The following is a 19,603-nucleotide window of genomic DNA, read 5'->3' as shown; positions in this document are numbered from 1 at the left end:
GTGTTGTGAAAAAAAAATATGTGTGATATTATCCCAGTACAACCTTCTTTCCTAATACATTTGGTCTGTTTCTCACCTCACTTGATACAAGCCGTGCAAAGTTATGCCAAGGAGACCTAGAATGATTGTTGCTTCAACTCAGTGGAAGTGATTATACTGGGTTCTCAGCGTAGCAGTGCGGCTCTAGGATCAGTTTAGCCTTTTCTGATCACAATGAATAAGAAGAGGGCACCTGATCCTAGATCAGCATATCTACTCAGACGCTTTGTGAACACAGGCCCAGCGTGTCAGCGCCGTGTTTTCTAATTGACACGGAGTACCCTATTAGTTGAAATGCTACATAACAGATTATTTTCAGCGCCATCATTTCTCCATTAAAATACACTAACAGTTAAGACTATGGTTACATCATATTCATTTCAGCAGTATATGGGCCTATGTTCACACATTGACTTGTGTGGCTTCAATACTTCCTAGCCTTAAATTACTTTATAGTAACATGTTGTATTATTTTCCTAGAAAATTAAAATAATGTAGGGGGGAAGGATGTTCAGGGCAATATTACCCTCCTTCCAACTAGAAGTAATCAATCTTCGTCAAAAAGTAACAATTAATTTTGTTGACAGATCATTTCTTTTAAAAGATCAAATTTAATTCATTCTAGGATTGGGAAAAAAATAAGTTTGCCTTCTGTGTTTTTGCATCTCATTATGGGAGGTGAAACATTTTGGTATCCAGAACACAGTCTTATTGGTCAGTCGGTTTTCGAGGAATCGTTGAAGGAATTTCTAACGAGGAGAAACAACCCTGTTGAAATCAGACGTTTCTCGTCAAACAGTTCAACACTTCTTTCAGAATCAAGTTTCTGTGCGGCTGGCGGTGGGCGACATAAGGGTGGTTTTCATTGGATGGCTCTAGGCAGTAGAATAGGTCATAGGTCATGCTTTGAGGGAGCTGGGTGGAGCAGAGCGGAGGGGGAATGGGGACAGACAGCCTACTAATGCCACCCTATCCCCTATATAAGGGTTCTACATAGGGAACAGGGTGTCGTTTGAGACGCACCACTCGGTTGATGTCACGTCACATGAAGTCCTCGTAGTCTTGTACGTAACCTCCATCGAACTCGCCGTAGTCCGCTAGGTCATCCTTCATCTTGGACTTCATCCCTCCGGCAGGAACCACGCCTTTCTTTTTCTTCTTTCCTTTATTCAGCTGCTGTTGGAAACAAAGAGGGATGCTTAGTATTGTCCTTTATTCAGCTGCTGTTGGAAACAAAGAGGGGATGATTAGTATTGTCCTTTATTCAGCTGCTGTTGGAAACAAAGAGGGATGATTAGTATTGTCCTTTATTCAGCTGCTGTTGGAAACAAAGAGGGATGATTAGTATTGTCCTTTATTCAGCTGCTGTTGGAAACAAAGAGGGATGATTAGTATTGTCCTTTATTCAGCTGCTGTTGGAAACAAAGAGGGATGATTAGTATTGTCCTTTATTCAGCTGCTGTTGGAAACAAAGAAGGATGATTAGTATTGTCCTTTATTCAGCTGCTGTTGGAAACAAAGAGGGGATGATTAGTATTGTCCTTTATTCAGCTGCTGTTGGAAACAAAGAGGGATGATTAGTATTGTCCTTTATTCAGCTGCTGTTGGAAACAAAGAGGGATGATTAGTATTGTCCTTTATTCAGCTGCTGTTGGAAACAAAGAGGGATGATTAGTATTGTCCTTTATTCAGCTGCTGTTGGAAACAAAGAGGGATGATTAGTATTGTCCTTTATTCAGCTGCTGTTGGAAACAAAGAGGGATGATTAGTATTGTCCTTTATTCAGCTGCTGTTGGAAACAAAGAGGGATGATTAGTATTGTCCTTTATTCAGCTGCTGTTGGCAAAACAAAGAGGGATGATTAGTATTGTCCTTTATTCAGCTGCTGTTGGAAATAAAGAGGGATGATTAGTATTGTCTTATGACAGTAATTATTTTTTGTTGTTGCGTAATTTCCATTAGGGCACCCAACTCCAGGTAGTACTGTTCCAGTCTGTTTTCTTCCGTTTGATGCCTAATGAACATGACCCGGACAAGACTGGATACCGGTCTAAGTAGACCATGTGTACTGGTGACAAATGTCAATACTTGTCTGTCATTTAAATTAAATAAACCACTAACCTTTTCCTGTTTCTGTTTTTCACTTAGTTAAGACTGTGAGGGAGTTGCTGACTTTTTTCAAGTCCTCCACCTCCACTGTAACATAAGAGGTGCACAGTTAAAACATTATTTCATATAATACAGGGACATAATACAGGCCCCACTGACCGTTGAGATGCATGAACAATAACATTGGTTACTTTTCAAACGGTATATTATTAAATCAATACTTACGTGAGAGACAGAGGTCTCGAAACAAGGACTCTAGGAAGCCGGGAATAGTGTATGGAACTCTCAAAAGGTGATATCTTGTCTTTTAACAACTTTTCAAACTCTGTGAACTCATCTTTAGAAGACGGGCTTATAGCATCAATTCCTTTGACGTTGTTGACGACACCTGATTTGAGAAGGAAAAATGATTTGAGCACCATGATATTGTAGCGACCCGCACAGACAGCTGTGTGTTATGTGTTAGGCTAGTATGTGGTTGTGTTGGACTGACCAGTACCCAGTGTTCTCGGGGTCCGACATGTCAATCAATCTGTATGGACCTTGCTTAGTGCACGGGGGCCTTGTCATGCTGAAACAGGAAAGGGCCACCCCCAAAGTTGCCACAAAGTTGGAAGCACAGAATCATCTAGAATGTCATTGTCTGCTGTAGCGTTAAGATTTTCCTTCACTCGAGGGGCCCGAACCATGAAAAACAGCCCAGACCATTATTGCTCCTCCACCAACCTTTACAGTTGGCACTATGCATTGGGGCAGGTCGTGTTTTCTCCTGGCATCCGCCAAACCCAGATTTATCCTTCAGACTGTCAGATGGTGAAGAGCAATTCATTACTCCTGAGAACGTATTTCCACTGCTCCAGAGTCCAATGGCGGCGAGCTTTACACCACTCCAGCCAACGCTTTGCATTGTATATATATTGCATATTGCACATGCCAACGGCCAATCACTGTATTGAGGATCTGTATTGACAATCAATGACACAGCACATGTCCTGGTATGTGCTATGGCCCTGGGGGTTTCCATGAAAAACACACAGTGTAGACACGATCCTATCGGTTTCTATTAACGTCATGATTTACAATACATAGATAATGTACGTCATACATTAGAATGACATCAGTTGTAATACCCACTCTATGGTATGGATATCTAGGAGATCAACGTGGTTTTAGGGTTGAAAGGATCTGGCCAGGGGGTCTCCCCAAATAAAAACATGCAAGACGGGCCAAAACTCAGAATAGCATTCCCATTAAAAAGACAGTCAGTCTCAGATTGTATTCCCATTAAATAGACAGTCAGTCTCAGATTGTATTCCCATTAAAAAGACAGTCAGTCTCAGATTGTATTCCCATTAAAAAGACAGTCAGTCTCAGATTGTATTCCCATTAAAAAGACAGTCAGTCTCAGATTGTATTCCCATTAAAAAGACAGTCAGTCTCAGATTGTATTCCCATTAAAAAGACAGTCAGTCTCAGATTGTATTCCCATTAAAAAGACAGTCAGTCTCAGATTGTATTCCCATTAAAAAGACAGTCAGTCTCAGATTGTATTCCCATTAAAAAGACAGTCCGTCTCAGATTGTATTCCCATTAAAAAGACAGTCAGTCTCAGATTGTATTTCCATTAAAAAGACAGTCAGTCTCAGATTGTATTTCCATTAAAAAGACAGTCAGTCCATTGCAATAGAACACCAATAGAAGAGCTGATGAACGTTCTAAAATATAAAAAAACAGTGAATCCTGGATCCGGTTAATTTTGAACGAGTCTTTTAATTAATGCATTTCAAGTACTCCAAAAAATTACATCTCTTTGCACAATACATTTTTCGAAATTTTTAGTAAAAATGTTCAAAAGTGAACAACATTTTTTGATACTGTATAAAACACAGTGAACATTAAAATCAGACAGTAGTTTCTAACTTTTGAATCATCTTGTGTTCTTTCGGCCTACATCATTTCACCTACAACATTTTCAACTCAATTTTTGACATTTCAGTGCATGTTTTATATCTAGAAACTTTTCTCTTTTTTTACCATGAAGAATACAAAATAAAAAAGAAAGTAAATTTTTCTGGCATTATTTGTGTTGTTCTTCTAATCCAAACCATGCCACAGGAGAACAGACACAATGAAATGACAATGAATGAAAGATTTAGGATGCGTTTGTAAATTCACTCTGGAGTGACAGAGAGCGCCAGAGTGCCGCTCTGGGCGTTCGTAAATTGAGAGCGTTTCGCTCACGGAGCGTTCAGAGCGCGCATCTGGCCGAGGAGTAGCGTTGATCCGAGCGTTCTGGCCTCACAACGGCAGTCAAGCACACAAGCTAACCAGCTAAAATTAGCTAGCTACTTCCAGACACAAATGAGAGAACACCTCACTCTGACCATTTTACTCGCCCTAGCAGAGCTGGTGAGGCTTTTTTCACGTTATCCAGAGCGTTGGTGACTGTAACTGTCCTGCTGGCAACAATTTAATTACGCTTTTTGACTGACGTTTACTGACACTGGCCATTCAGCAGTTATTCTGCGCTCTGACACTCAGACGGGAGTGCTCTGAAATCGGAGTAGATCGCCAGAGCGAATTTACGAACTCACAGTTAGTCCATCACAATTAATTGTTTTTAACATTTTCATGATGGTGGAGAAAAAAAAAGTTGTACAAATATTTAAAATGAATCCCATTTCAATTAGCATAGATAAGAACATAAATAACTCAGAAAGGTTGGTAACACTTCATTTGAAGGGTACCTAAATAAAAAGGACTTTATAACATTCATAAACCATATACATAACATTCATAAGCAGTGTGTAAGTATTTAATATGAATGTGTGCTTATGAATGTGCAATTTATGATTGATGAATGTTATGTAATTCTAATATAAGTACCCTTCAAATCAAGTGTTACTGAGAAGGGGAGGTTTTATCACATACACTACATGGCCATAAGAATGTGGACACCTGCTCGTTGAACATCTCATTCCAAAATCATGGGCATTAATATGGAGTTGGTCCCCCCTTTGCTGCTATAACAGCCTCCACTCTTCTGGGAAGGCATTAATATGGAGTTGGTCCCCCCTTTGCTGCTATAACAGCCTCCACTCTTCTGGGAAGGCATTAATATGGAGTTGGGCCCCCCTTTGCTGCCATAACAGCCTCCACTCTTCTGGGAAGGCTTTCCACTAGATGTTGGAACATTGCTGCGGGGACTTCTATTCAGCCACAAGAGCGTTAGTGAGGTTTGGCACTGATGTTCGGCGATTAGGCCCCGCAGTCAGCGTTCATCCCAAAATATGTTAGATGGGGTTGAGGTCAGGGCTCTGTGCAGGCCAGATAAGTTGTTCCATACCGATCTTGACAATTATTTCAGTATGAACCTCGCATTGCTGAAACAGGAAAGGGCCTTCCCCAAACAGTTGCCACAAAGTTGGAAGCACAGAATCGTCTAGAATGTCATTGTATGCTGTAGCGTTAAGATTTCCCTTCACTGGAACTAAGGGGCCTAGCACAAACCATGAAAAACAGACCATTGTTCCTCCTCCACCAAACGTTACAGTTGGCAGTACGCATTGGGGCAGGTAGCGTTCTCCTGGCAGCCGGCAAACCCAGATTCATCCGTCGGACTGCCAGATGGTGAAGTGTGATTCATCACTCCAGAGAACTGTTTCCACCATTCCAGAGTCCAATGGTGGTGAGCTTTACACCACTCCAGCCGACGCTTGGCATTGCATATGGTGATCATAGGCTTGTGTGCGGCTGCTCAGCCATGGAAACCCATTTCATGAAGCTCCCAACAAACAGTTATTGTGCTGACGTTGCTTCCAGCGGCAGTTTGGAACTTGGTAGTGAGTGTTACAACCGAGGACAGACGATGTTAACGCACTACACGCTTCAACACTCAGCAGTCCCATTGTGTGAGCTTGTGTGGCCTACCACTTCACGGCTGAGCCGTTGTTGCTCCTAAACGTTTCCACCTCACAATAAAAAGCACTTACAAGCAGGGCAGAAATTTGACGAACTGACTTGCTGGAAAGGTGGCATCCTGTGACGGTGCCACGTTGAAAGTCACTGAGCTCTTCAGTAAGGCCATTCTACAGCCAATGTTTGTGGCTGAAATAGCCAAATCCACAAATTTGAAGGGGGGAGGGTCCACATACTGTTGTAAATATAGTGTATGAACATCTCTGAACAGTTTCTCTGGATTTACAAAACAAAAAAAGAAAGTAACAGACGTATCGAAATTCAAATTTTATCTTCAAATAAAAACTCTAAAATCTCCCAAGTACTGTACAAGTTTACAAGGAAATAAGTCTGGGTTAGTGAGTGTACTGTGAGAGTACTGTGAGAGTACTGTGAGTGTACTGTGAGAGTACTGTGAGTGTACTAGCCAGTAGTATGGTTTTTAAAACAACTTCATTTTCTACAGAAAAACTCCATGATGAGTTTAGCAACCATTTATTCAGCAATGTGAAATACAGGATTCAAAATGTGAGAAAGTCCCCTACAGAGCCCATGACTGTTTTCACACAACCGAGCTGAACCGAGCTGAACCGAGCCAAAGCAAGATATACTGCCCTGGCCTGGTTACATAGCCACCATCGTTGCTGAAACCGTGCTGGAAAGGACGATGTGAAAATAACAGATCTGACCCAGAACTGTACGGTTGGAGTCAGCACGATAGTGTGAAAATAACAGATCTGACCCAGAACTGTACGGTTGGAGTCAGCACGATAGTGTGAAAATAACAGTTCTGACCCAGAACTGTACGGTTGGAGTCAGTACGATAGTGTGAAAATAACAGTTCTGACCCAGAACGGTACGGTTGGAGTCAGCACGATAGTGTGAAAATAACAGATCTGACCCAGAACGGTACGGTTGGAGTCAGCACGATAGTGTGAAAAGGGTACGTGTGACCCAGAACAGGAAAGCAAGTCAGTTAGCTTTCAAGCCGTTTACATGATCTAGGCCAGGGATGGGCACCACAGAGCAACCCCCCCCCCCAAAAAAATATGAACTTAATGTTAAGTTATAATGGTAGAATACACAAGGTCCAATTTCTAAATTTGGTTTCGTATCAGCAGTTTCTCTCTTGTTATGTCAGTCACGCAATTAGCCCATGTCAGAAATAAAAATAAAACATTTTGATTGGTAAGGTAGTCTAGCCATGGTCAAATTACCGATCGGGTGTGGGCGACCCCATTGATTTTGTTAGTCACTCTCACTCAGACATCATATTTAAAACGGCAAACATTTCTCTCCACCCTACGGCAAAATGAGCAGAATTGTGGGAAATAGCAATGGTGTGGGTGTGGGTACACAGACCAGAGAGCCACTGCTGCCCCTCATGAGTTTAGATTGTGTGGCTCCCACCCTACATCAAAGTTGCCCATCCCTGATCTAGGCTGTTCTAAAATCAACCTAATCCACTGCCTTTGTAGTATTAAGGGCAGGAGTAAACACCGGAAGTCAAACAGTCCCACTACCAGTCTCCTACGCTCCTCTTTCTTTAGACGTTGCACGCATCAACCAATGGTTACGTACCGTATCATACTGTGTCATTGACTGTGTCGTCAGGCACCAGTTGCTATAACATATGATGCGGTTAGCTCGTACTTAAAATAGCTATCCAGGCTTTGTAAGATCTGGCATGCGTCTGCAAAGTCTGAGCAGAGGTACACGACCAACTTCTATGGTCAGTCAGAGTCAAAATGACTGTTTGGCATGACAATTACACCACAGGAGTTGGCCAGACAGCCTGGTCCCAGAACGGTTTGTGCTCTGAGTCTTCCATTCGTCCATTCAAACTAGTGCATCGTTTTTAGAGACCTTCCTACTGGCTTTTCCTACATAAAAGTAAAGATAAAAGTATAAGACTCATTCATAAAGTATGGCACAATAACACTCATGTTAACTAATGTAAAGGGTCACAGAGACACTGCTCTGTAGGTGACACAGTCTTTTAACAGAACAGGGTCATGTTCATTAGGGCACACAGCAACAAAAAAATAAAATAAAAAATACGTTTTAAAAAACATTTTTGCAACACCTAATAAAAAAAATAAAAACACATTTCTTATTGGAAAAGCCCAGGTAAGTCCTTCCCCGTTGCGTTCTGTTTTCTTCCGTTTGGTGCCCAAATCAACACAACCCAATCATCCACACACATTTTTACAGGGCAGGTGATCAACACATGGGGGGAAAATGACCATTTATGACCAACTAGCTCTAAAAACAAAGTGTTAGGTCATAGTGGACAATTAGAATGTGCAATCGTCTTGGAATAACTGCTGTTTGTTCCGGTGGTTAAAAGACCTAGCTAAATCAACCCCCAGCTATCATAGGAACATGATCAGTTATGATTAATTGTGTAACAGACAAAATATTACAGACCTTACAGCCTAGTACAGTCAATCAACAATGGTCACATTTAAATAAAAAAATAACATGACTGCATGGCCACATCGTACATTGTCAGACTTTTGATCTGAAAATTAACTGTCTTTTTTTTCTTCCCATATTGGAGTTGATTTTCGATTTATTTTCACGTAAAACCTAGAAATGTGTCGTTAATACCCTCTCTGTACTAAAGTAAGTGTACATACGAAAAGGCACCCTAACACCTACAGTTGAAGTCGGAAGTTTACATACACCTTAGCCAAATACATTTAAACTCAGTTTTTCCACAATTCCTGACATTTAATCCTGGTAAAAATTCCCTGTCTTAGGTCAGTTAGGATCATCACTTTATTTTTAAAACGTGAAATGTCAGAATAATAGCAGATTTATTTCAGCATCACATTCCCAGTGGGTCAGAAGTTTACATACACTCAATTAGTATTTGGTTGCATTGCCTTTAAATTGTTTAACTTGGGTCAAATGTTTCAGGTAGACTTCCACAAGCTTCCCACAATAAGTTGGGTGAATTTTGGCCCATTCCTCCTGACAGAGCTGGTGTAACCGAGTCAGGTTTGCTCACTTTTTCAGTTCTGCCCACAAAATGTCTATAGGATTGAGGTCAGGGCTTTGTGATGGCCACCAATACCTTGACTTCGTTGTCCTTAAGCCATTTTGCCACAACTTTGGAAGTATGCTTGGGGTCATTGTCCATTTGGAAGACCCATTTGCGACCAAGCATTAACTTCCTGACTGATGTCTTGAGATGTTGCTTCAATATATCCACATAATTTTCCTGCTTCATGATGCCATCTATTTTTTTTAAATGCACCAGTCCCTCCTGCAACAAAGCACTCCCACAACATGATGCTGCCACCCCCGTTCTTCACGGTTGGGATGGTGTTCTTCGGCTTGTAAGCCTCTCCCTTTTTCCTGCAAACATAACGATGGTCATTATGGCCAAAGAGTTCTATTTTTGTTTCATCAGACCAGAGGACATTTCTCCAAAAAGTACAATCTTTGTCCCCATGTGCAGTTGCAAACCGTAGTCTGGCTTTTTTATGGCGGTTTTGGAGCAGTGGTTTCTTCCTTTGCTGAGCGGCCTTTCAGGTTAAGTCAATATAGGACTTGTTTTACTGTGGATATAGATACTTTTGTACCTGTTTCCTCAAGCATCTTCACAAAGTCCTTTGCTGTTGTTCTGGGATTGATTTGAACTTTTCGCACCAAAGTACGTTCATCTCTAGGAGACAGAACGCGTCTCCTTCCTGAGCGGTATAACGGCTGTGTGGTCCCATGGTGTTTATACTTGCGTACTATTGTTTGTACAGATGAACTTGGTACCTTCAGGCATTTGGAAATTGCTCCCAAGGATGAACCAGAATTGTGGAGGTCTACAATTTATTTTCTGAGGTCTTGGCTGATTTCTTTTGATTTTCCCATGATGTCAAGCAAAGAGGCACTGAGTTTGAAGGTAGGCCTTGAAATACATCCACAGGTACACCTCCAATTGACTCAAATGATGTCAATTAGCCTATCAGAAGCTTCTAAAGCCATGACATCATTTTCTGGAATTTTCCAAGCTGTTTAAAGGCACAGTCAACTTAGTGTATGTAAACGTCTGACCCACTTGAATTGTTATACAGTAAAGGGTCACAGAGAAATAATCTGTCTGTAAACAATTGTTGGAAAAATTACTTGTGTCATGCACAAAGTAGATGTCCTAACCGACTTGCCAAAACTATAGTTTGTTAACACGAAATTTGTGGAGTGGTTGAAAAACAAGTTTTAATGAGTGTATGTAAACTTCCGACTTCAACTAGATATAGTGCACTAGTTTGGACCAGGGATAAATAGGGAATAGGGTGCTATTTTTGATGCACACTATGCCAAGCTTAGCTTAGCCTTCAGTGACCTGACAGGCAGAATCAGATTTTAATTAGTGGTTATTTGTTCTATTCATTCTACTGCATCAAAACGTATATCAAATTTAAAAAAACTGGGACAAAACAAAAATGTGTGTAAAAACTAAGTGGACTTCCCTTTCCTTTCTATCACGTTGCGACCAGAACAAGTTGTCACGTCGCGACCAGAACAAGTTGTTACGTCACGTCCAGAACAAGTTGTTACGTCACGACCAGAACAAGTTGTTACGTCACGACCAGAACAAGTTGTTACGTCACGACCAGAACAAGTTGTTACGTCACGTCGCGACCAGAACAAGTTGTCACGTCGCGACCAGAACAAGTTGTTACGTCACGTCCAGAACAAGTTGTTACGTCACGACCAGAACAAGTTGTTACGTCACGACCAGAACAAGTTGTTACTTCGCGTCCAGAACAAGTTGTTACGTCGCGACCAGAACAAGTTGTTACGTTGCGACCAGAACAAGTTGTTACGTCGCGACCAGAACAAGTTGTTACGTCGCGACCAGAACAAGTTGTTACGTCGCGACCAGAACAAGTTGTTACGTCGCGACCAGAACAAGTTGTTACGTCACGACCAGAACAAGTTGTCACGTCACGACCAGAACAAGTTGTTACGTCACGACCAGAACAAGTTGTCACGTCGCGACCAGAACAAGTTGTTACGTCACGACCAGAACAAGTTGTTACGTCACATCGCGACCAGAACAAGTTGTTACGTCGCGACCAGAACAAGTTGTTACGTCGCGACCAGAACAAGTTGTTACGTCACGACCAGAACAAGTTGTCACGTCACGACCAGAACAAGTTGTTACGTCACGACCAGAACAAGTTGTCACGTCGCGACCAGAACAAGTTGTTACATCGCGACCAGAACAAGTTGTTACGTCACGACCAGAACAAGTTGTTACGTCACGACCAGAACAAGTTGTTACTTCGCGTCCAGAACAAGTTGTTACGTCGCGACCAGAACAAGTTGTTACGTCGCGACCAGAACAAGTTGTTACGTTGCGACCAGAACAAGTTGTTACGTCACATCGCGACCAGAACAAGTTGTCACGTCACGACCAGAACAAGTTGTTACGTCACGACCAGAACAAGTTGTTACTTCGCGTCCAGAACAAGTTGTTACGTCGCGACCAGAACAAGTTGTTACGTCGCGACCAGAACAAGTTGTTACGTCACATCGCGACCAGAACAAGTTGTCACGTCACGACCAGAACAAGTTGTTACGTTGCGACCAGAACAAGTTGTTACGTCACATCGCGACCAGAACAAGTTGTCACGTCACGACCAGAACAAGTTGTTACGTCACGACCAGAACAAGTTGTTACGTCGCGACCAGAACAAGTTGTTACGTCACGACCAGAACAAGTTGTTACGTCACGACCAGAACAAGTTGTTACGTCGCGACCAGAACAAGGTGTTACGTCACGACCAGAACAAGTTGTTACGTCGCGACCAGAACAAGTTGTTACGTCACGACCAGAACAAGTTGTTACGTCACGACCAGAACAAGTTGTTACGTCACGACCAGAACAAGTTGTTACGTCACGACCAGAACAAGTTGTTACGTCACGACCAGAACAAGTTGTTACGTCGCGACCAGAACAAGTTGTTACGTCACGACCAGAACAAGTTGTTACGTCACGACCAGAACAAGTTGTTACTTCGCGTCCAGAACAAGTTGTTACGTCACGACCAGAACAAGTTGTTACGTCACGACCAGAACACGTTGTTACGTCACGACCAGAACAAGTTGTTACGTCACGACCAGAACAAGTTGTTACGTCACGACCAGAACACGTTGTTACGTCACGACCAGAACAAGTTGTTAGCAAAAATACCAGATGAAGAGATGAGGGAGCTCTTGAACGTCACAAAAGGTCAAAGGTGAGAAGTAGTGAGATATGGTGGTGACCTTATGTTCTACCTCTGGAACCTCTTGAAACTAAACACTATGAGAATTCCATCCATAGGATTCCATGATTGCAGCAAAATGAGAACTTGATTGCTGAAATGCTGTCAAAATTCCCAACTTCAGTGTCCAGTCCACAGAACTTACCCATATACTCTTTCAGATACCTTCTTTTGTGTTACTGTCCTGAGAGTACAGTACTAACCAAAAACAGTAAAGAATCATATGTACATTTACAGTAGAAGAAATAGTTGTGTTTTTTCACTCATGTTATACTGAAATCTTTACAGACAGTCAGTCAAAGACAGACAGGTCAGACAGACAGACAGGTCAGACAGTCTGCACGGAGAAACAAAGAGAAGAGCCTTGTGTCTTTTTGCTGTTGAGTTTGAAACGTTGTGTCGTAATCACAAGTCCAGCAAATCTCTTTAATTTCTGGCTAAGATGGCTGACAAAACATTTCAACCAACCAGGAGCCTTGGAACATATGTGTGTTCTCACTCAGGAGGGACTTTGCAAATGGAAAGAAAAAAAAAAAAGTGACTAAATCTACATGTGATGGAACCATTCCTCCACTCCTTGGAACTCCATAAAAATAAAAAATGAAAAAGAATGCAATGGCTGATGGTCACTTCCACTCCACAGAATGACAAAATGGAGGAAGGTCAACTAAAATGGCGGATCTCACTCTCACAGCGAGAGCCCCAGAAAACAGCTGGATAAAGACTGAAGAGGTCAGAGGTCTTCAGCTCCAGTGGTGGTCGTTGGAGGAGGTCTTTATTTGAAGAGGTCAGATGTGGTCGTTGGAGGAGGTCTTTATTTGAGCTCTCTCAACTCCGTCCTGTTTGTCTGTTTGTAGATGGAGGGTCTGACGAATGGGGATGGTAAACAACCAGTTTAGGCCGTTCTTTGGGCGGAGTGAAGCACGTGTTGTATCCCACTGTTAGGAGTAAACCGGTGGGATTTGAATCCGGGTCTCCCACGTGGCAACACAACGCCGTAACCATTAGATAAAGAGGACATCCTAAAAAAGTGTGTAAAAACTAAAAAAGTGTTGTTCCCTTTTCTTTCCCGTTCCCAATTCCATCTATCCTAAATCATAAAACATCTAAGACAATCCTCTAGGTTTAATGGTTAAGATGTGGGATTTTCACCCTGGAGACATGGGTTCAAATACCAACAAATGGGTTCAAATCTCAATCCCAGCAGTGACATAGATAGGCACAAGGAGGAGCCAAGGCAAGGCAAGGAGCAGTCGATGGCGGGAGCAGCGTTCCCACCCCGAACCCCAGTGTCCCAGCAGCTCAGCGTCTCATCTGGCCCATCTGGTAGTTTTCTCTGGGCTGGCCCTGGCTGCGGTGGTGCCTCTGGGGCTGGGGCTGGCGGGAGGGCTGCTGCCGCTGGCCCCCGGAGACAGGGTGGTGCTGGCCGTGACTGACATCTCCGTGGTGGGACTGGGACTCCTGGGCCTCCCTGGCGTGCTGCTGGGCTCTCCTCCTCTTCAACGTGCCTGGGGTAAGAGGGAGAGAGAGAGGTTAGTCTAGCACAGTGGGCGACAACCAGTCGATCGCGATTCATCAAACATTTCTGTAAAAACCCAACGATAAAGCATTTGCATTCAAATGTTTTATATTATTTTCGCTCTGTTGGCGGTAAGTGTACTTGACTCAGCAGCCCTGGAGCTAGGAAGGCAAAGTGTTCCCATTTTGAACCAGTTCATGTGTCTGAAGGTAGAACTCTGCCTACCCGGCAGGCCCAGAGAGCAACTCAAGTGCACCTATAGGCCTACCGCTGAGCAATCAGAAATCTCAAATCACCTTGTCTGCACAGTTTCCTGAATCCAGACACTGTAAAAAAAAAAAGTACACAGCAAAGTTGATACTGTGAGATTAAAACGTTTCAGACCATGACTAGAGAGAGACTCAACGAATAAAGCTGCTGTTTTTATGAGTAAATGTATGTTTAAGTTGCTATTCAGCACTGTCAACACATTGTTCAACACTTTTATAAGCCATAAAATGCACATTTCCCTACTTCCACTCAAGCTACAATTAGCACTGCAGCAGCATGAGTATAGCAACGTGTTTCGATAAGCTTGTGTTGTTGTGCTGAACTAAAATATAAACGCAACATGTAAAAAGTGTTGGTCCCATGTTTCATGAACTGAAATAGAAGATCCCTGAAATGTTTCATACGCACAAAAAGCTTATTTCTCTCAGATTTTGTGCACAAATTTGTTTACATCCCTGTTAGTGAGCATTTCTCCTTTGCCAAGATAATCCATCCACCTGACAGGTGTGGCATATCAAGAAGCTGATTAAACAGCATGATCATTACGCAGGTGCACCTTGTGCTGGGGACAATAAAATGCCACTAAAATGAGCAGTTTTGTCACAACAAAATGCCACAGATGTCTCAAGTTGAGGGAGCGTGCAACTGTTATGTTGACTGCAGGAATGTCCACCAGAGCTGTTGCTAGAGAATGTAATGTTCATTTCTTTACCATAAGCCACCTCCAACGTCGTTTTAGAGAATTTGGCAGTACGTCCAACCGCGCTCACAACCGCAGACCATGTGTATCCACGCCAGCCCAGGACCTCCACATCCGGCTTCTTCACCTGCGGGATTATCTGAGACCAGCCACCTAGACATCTGATGAAAGTGTGGATTTGCACAACTGAAGAATTTCTGCACAAACTGTCAGAAACTATCTCAGGGACGCTCATCTGCATGCTCGGTGTCCTCACCAGGGTCTTGACCTGACTGCAGTTCGGCGTCGTAACAGACTTCAGTGGGCAAATGCTCACCTTCGATGGCCACCGGCATGCTGGAGAAGTGTGCCTGGTTTTGACTGGGTTTCTGATCCACGCCCCTACCCTTTTTGTTTAAGGTATCTGTGACCAACAGATGTATATCTGTATTCCCAGTCATGTGAAATCCATAGATTAGGGCCTAATGAATTTATGTCAATTTACTGATTTCCTTCTATGAACTGTAACTCAGTAAAATCGTTGACATCGTTGCATTTATATTTTTGTTCAGCGAATTATTGGCGTCTTCCGGCTTGACTTTTTTTAATATCCAGGAATATTTCACTTCTCTGGTCATATGAGTAACATCATTAATTTCTGCATGCAGTTCGACTTGATTTGCGTCATCAGCTGGAAGACTGAGTACCCTTTTCTCAGCGGGGAGCGGCGGGACGGTGAGTCAAGTGAGAGAGCCTCACCGCTGCTCCCTCCTCTCAGACTGACCATCAGATGAGGCAGCCTCACCGCTGCTCCCTCCTCTCAGACTGACCATCAGATGAGTCAGCCTCACCGCTGCTCCCCCCCTCCTCTCAGACTGACCATCAGATGAGGCAGCCTCACCGCTGCTCCCTCCCCTCAGACTGACCATCAGATGAGTCAGCCTCACCGCTGCTCCCTCCCCTCAGACTGACCATCAGATGAGGCAGCCTCACCGCTGCTCCCTCCCCTCAGACTGACCATCAGATGAGGCAGCCTCACCGCTGCTCCCTCCTCTCAGACTGACCATCAGATGAGGCAGCCTCACCGCTGCTCCCTCCCTCCTCTCAGACTGACCATCAGATGAGGCAGCCTCACCGCTGCTCCCTCCTCTCAGACTGACCATCAGATGAGTCAGCCTCACCGCTGCTCCCTCCTCTCAGACTGACCATCAGATGAGACAGCCTCACCGCTGCTCCCTCCTCTCAGACTGACCATCAGATGAGTCAGCCTCACCGCTGCTCCCCCCCTCCTCTCAGACTGACCATCAGATGAGTCAGCCTCACCGCTGCTCCCCCCCTCCTCTCAGACTGACCATCAGATGAGACAGCCTCACCGCTGCTCCCTCCTCTCAGACTGACCATCAGATGAGGCAGCCTCACCGCTGCTCCCTCCCCTCAGACTGACCATCAGATGAGGCAGCCTCACCGCTGCTCCCTCCTCTCAGACTGACCATCAGATGAGGCAGCCTCACCGCTGCTCCCTCCTCTCAGACTGACCATCAGATGAGTCAGCCTCACCGCTGCTCCCTCCCCTCAGACTGACCATCAGATGAGTCAGCCTCACCGCTGCTCCCTCCCTCCCCTCAGACTGACCATCAGATGAGGCAGCCTCACCGCTGCTCCCTCCCCTCAGACTGACCATCAGATGAGGCAGCCTCACCGCTGCTCCCTCCTCTCAGACTGACCATCAGATGAGGCAGCCTCACCGCTGCTCCCTCCCCTCAGACGGACCATCAGATGCAGACCATCAGTCCAGTAAAAAAATAAAGTACGTTATCACTTACACTTAAACACTCTGAAGTTTCTAAAACTGTTTGAATGATGTCTGTGAGTATAACAGAACTCATATGGCAGGCAAAAACCTGAGAAAAAATCCAAACAGGAAGTGGGAATTCTGAGGTTGGTCGATTTTCAACCAAGCCCCTATTGAATACACAGTGGGATATGGATGAGTTTGCACTTCCTACGGCTTCCACTAGATGTCAACAGTCTGTAGAACCTTGTCTGATGCCTCTACTGTGAGGTGGTGCCGAAGGAGACAGGAATTAGTCAGGTCTGCCATGAGGTGACCATGCTCTGACCATGGGCGTTCACATGAGAGGGAGCTCTGTTCCATCGCACATCTGAAGTCAATGTAATTCTCCGGTTGGAACGTTACTGAAGATTTATGTTAAAAACATTCTAAAGATTGATTCAATACATAGTTTGACATGTTTCTACTGACTGTTACGGAACTTTTTTACATTTCGTCTGCTTTTAGTGAACGCGCTTCCTGACTTTGGATTTGTTTACCAAACACGCTAACAAAAATAGCTATTTGGACATAAATGGACATTACCGAACAAAACAAACATTTATTGTGGAAGTGGGAGTCCTGGGAGTGCATTCCGACGAAGATCAGCAAAGGTAAGTGAAGATTTATAATGCTTTTTATGAGTTTTGTTGACTGCACAATTTGGCAGGTAACTGTATGGCTTCATTTTGTGGCTGAACGCTGTTCTCAGATTATTGAATATTGTGCTTTTGCCGTAAAGCTTTTGAAATCTGACACAGCGGTTGCATTAAGAACAAGTGTATCTTTAATTCTATGTAAAACATGTATCTATCATCAAAGTTTATGATGAGTATGTATGTTATTTGGCATTTCTGAACATAGCGCCAATGTAAACTGAGGTTTTTGGATATAAATATGAGCTTTATCGAACAAAACATATATGTATTGTGTAACATGAAGTCCTATGAGTGTCATCTGATGAAGATCATCAAAGGTTAGTGATTAATTTTATCTCTATTTCTGCTTTTTGTGACTCCTGTCTTTGGCTGGAAAAATTACTGTGTTTGTCTGTGATTTTGCGGTGACCTAACATAATCGTTTGTGGTGCTTTCGCTGTAAAGCCTATTTGAAATCGGACACTTTGGTGGGATTAACAACAAGATTACCTTTAAAATGGTATAAGACACTTGTATGTCTGAGGAATTTTAATTATGAGATTTCTGTTGTTTGAATTTGGCGCCCTGCACTTTCACTGGCTTATATCATATCATCCCGTTAACGGGATTGCAGCCATAAGAAGATAACAAACGATCTATTACCAGTGTGATCATATACCTTACAGGTCTTAGAAGAAATTTTAAAAAACACTGGCAGGGCAATTCAAGCCAAGACAATATGCAGTAATAATGTATTGGGCCTATAAACCTACTGCACAATCCTCATTTCTACAGAACTGTTTTTAAATAGGTCAATGTTGCATAAGGCTTACATTTTTTTAAAGTCAGGGTTAATACTAGGGATGCATGATATATCGGTATCGGACGATATTAGCTAAAAATGACAACATCGGTATCGGCCCGATGTCTAGTTTAATGCCCCGATTTGTAAAACCGACGTCAAAGCTGACATGAATACCTATATAACGTAGGTAGATGACGTAAAGCTACACGACGCCGAAAAAGGGGCAAACGTAGCGGTCTCCTGGTCAGGCTTCGGAGACGAGCACATCGCGCTCCACTCCCTAGCATACTACTCGCCAATGTCCAGTCTCTTGAGAATAAGGTCGATGAAATCCGAGCACGGGTAACATTCGAGAGAGACATCAGGGATTGCAACGTGCTCTGCTTCACGGAAACATGGCTAACTGAAAAGACGCTAACGGAGTCGGTGCAGCCAGCTGGTTTCTTCACGCATCGCGCAGACAGAAACATACATCTTTCTGGTAAGAAGAGGGGCGGGGGGGTATGCCTCATGATTAACGAGACGTGGTGTGACCATCATAACAACACTCAGGAACTAAAGTCATTCTGTTCACCTGATCTAGAACTCCTCACAATCAAATGTAGACCGCATTATCTACCAAGGGAATTCACTTCGGTCATAATCACAGCCGTATATATTCCCCCCCAAGCAGACACATCGATGGCCCTGAACGAACTCTATCTGACTCTCTGTAAACTGGAAACCACACACCCTGAGGCTGCATTCATCGTAGCTGGGGATTTTAACAAGGCTAATCTAAAAACAAAACTCCCTAAATTCTATCAGCACATCGATTGTCCGACCAGGGCTGGCAGAACTCTGGACCATTGTTATACTAACTTCCGCGACGCATATAAGGCCCTCCCCCGGCCTCCTTTCGGAAAAGCTGACCACGACTCCATTTTGTTGATTCCAGCCTACAAACAGAAATTAAAACTACAAGCTCCCGCGCTCAGGTCTGTTCAACGCTGGTCCGACCAATCTGAATCCACGCTTCAAGACTGCTTTGATCACGCGGATTGGAATATGTTCCGCACGGCGTCCAACAACAACAATGATGAATATGCAGATTCGGTGAGCGAGTTCATTAGGAAGTGCATTGACGATGTCGTACCCAGAGCAACGATTAAAACATTCCCAAACCAGAAACCGTGGATTAACGGCAGCATTCGCGTGAAACTGAAAGCGCGAACCACTGCTTTTAACCAGGGCAAGGTGACCGGAAACATGACCGAATACACACAGTGTAGCTATTCTCTCCGCAAGGCTATCAAACAGGCTAAGTCCCAGTACAGAGACAAAATTGAATCGCAATTCAACAGCTCAGACACAAGGGGTATGTGGCAGGGTCTACAGTCTATCACGGATTACAAAAAGAAAAGCAGCCCCGTCGCGGATCAGGATGTCTTGCTCCCAGACAGGCTAAATACCTTTTTTGCCCGCTTTGAGGATAATAC

General features: G+C 43.6%; 1 protein-coding gene and 1 pseudogene across 1 annotated transcript in view; both read right to left on the bottom strand.

Moving 5' to 3' along the window:
- Positions 1-606: 606 nt before the first annotated feature.
- On the bottom strand, positions 607-2,610 carry LOC139584205 (eukaryotic translation initiation factor 3 subunit J-A-like; annotated as a pseudogene).
- A 1,288-nt stretch (positions 2,611-3,898) lies between these two features.
- LOC139584111 (disintegrin and metalloproteinase domain-containing protein 10-like) overlaps positions 3,899-19,603 on the bottom strand; it is a gene marked incomplete at its 5' end in the record, with an annotated part of 42,107 nt that continues 26,402 nt past the window's right edge. Inside the window, one exon of the mRNA XM_071415618.1 lies at positions 3,899-13,891. Coding sequence (XP_071271719.1) covers positions 13,686-13,891 — 206 coding nt within the window. The remainder of the gene's footprint in view (positions 13,892-19,603) is intronic.

Source organism: Salvelinus alpinus, chromosome 9, assembly GCF_045679555.1.
Source record: "Salvelinus alpinus chromosome 9, SLU_Salpinus.1, whole genome shotgun sequence".
In the NCBI taxonomy this organism is placed as follows: domain Eukaryota; kingdom Metazoa; phylum Chordata; class Actinopteri; order Salmoniformes; family Salmonidae; genus Salvelinus; species Salvelinus alpinus.
Note: the sequence above shows the minus strand (reverse complement) of the source record. Positions and strands in the feature narration are given on the sequence as shown.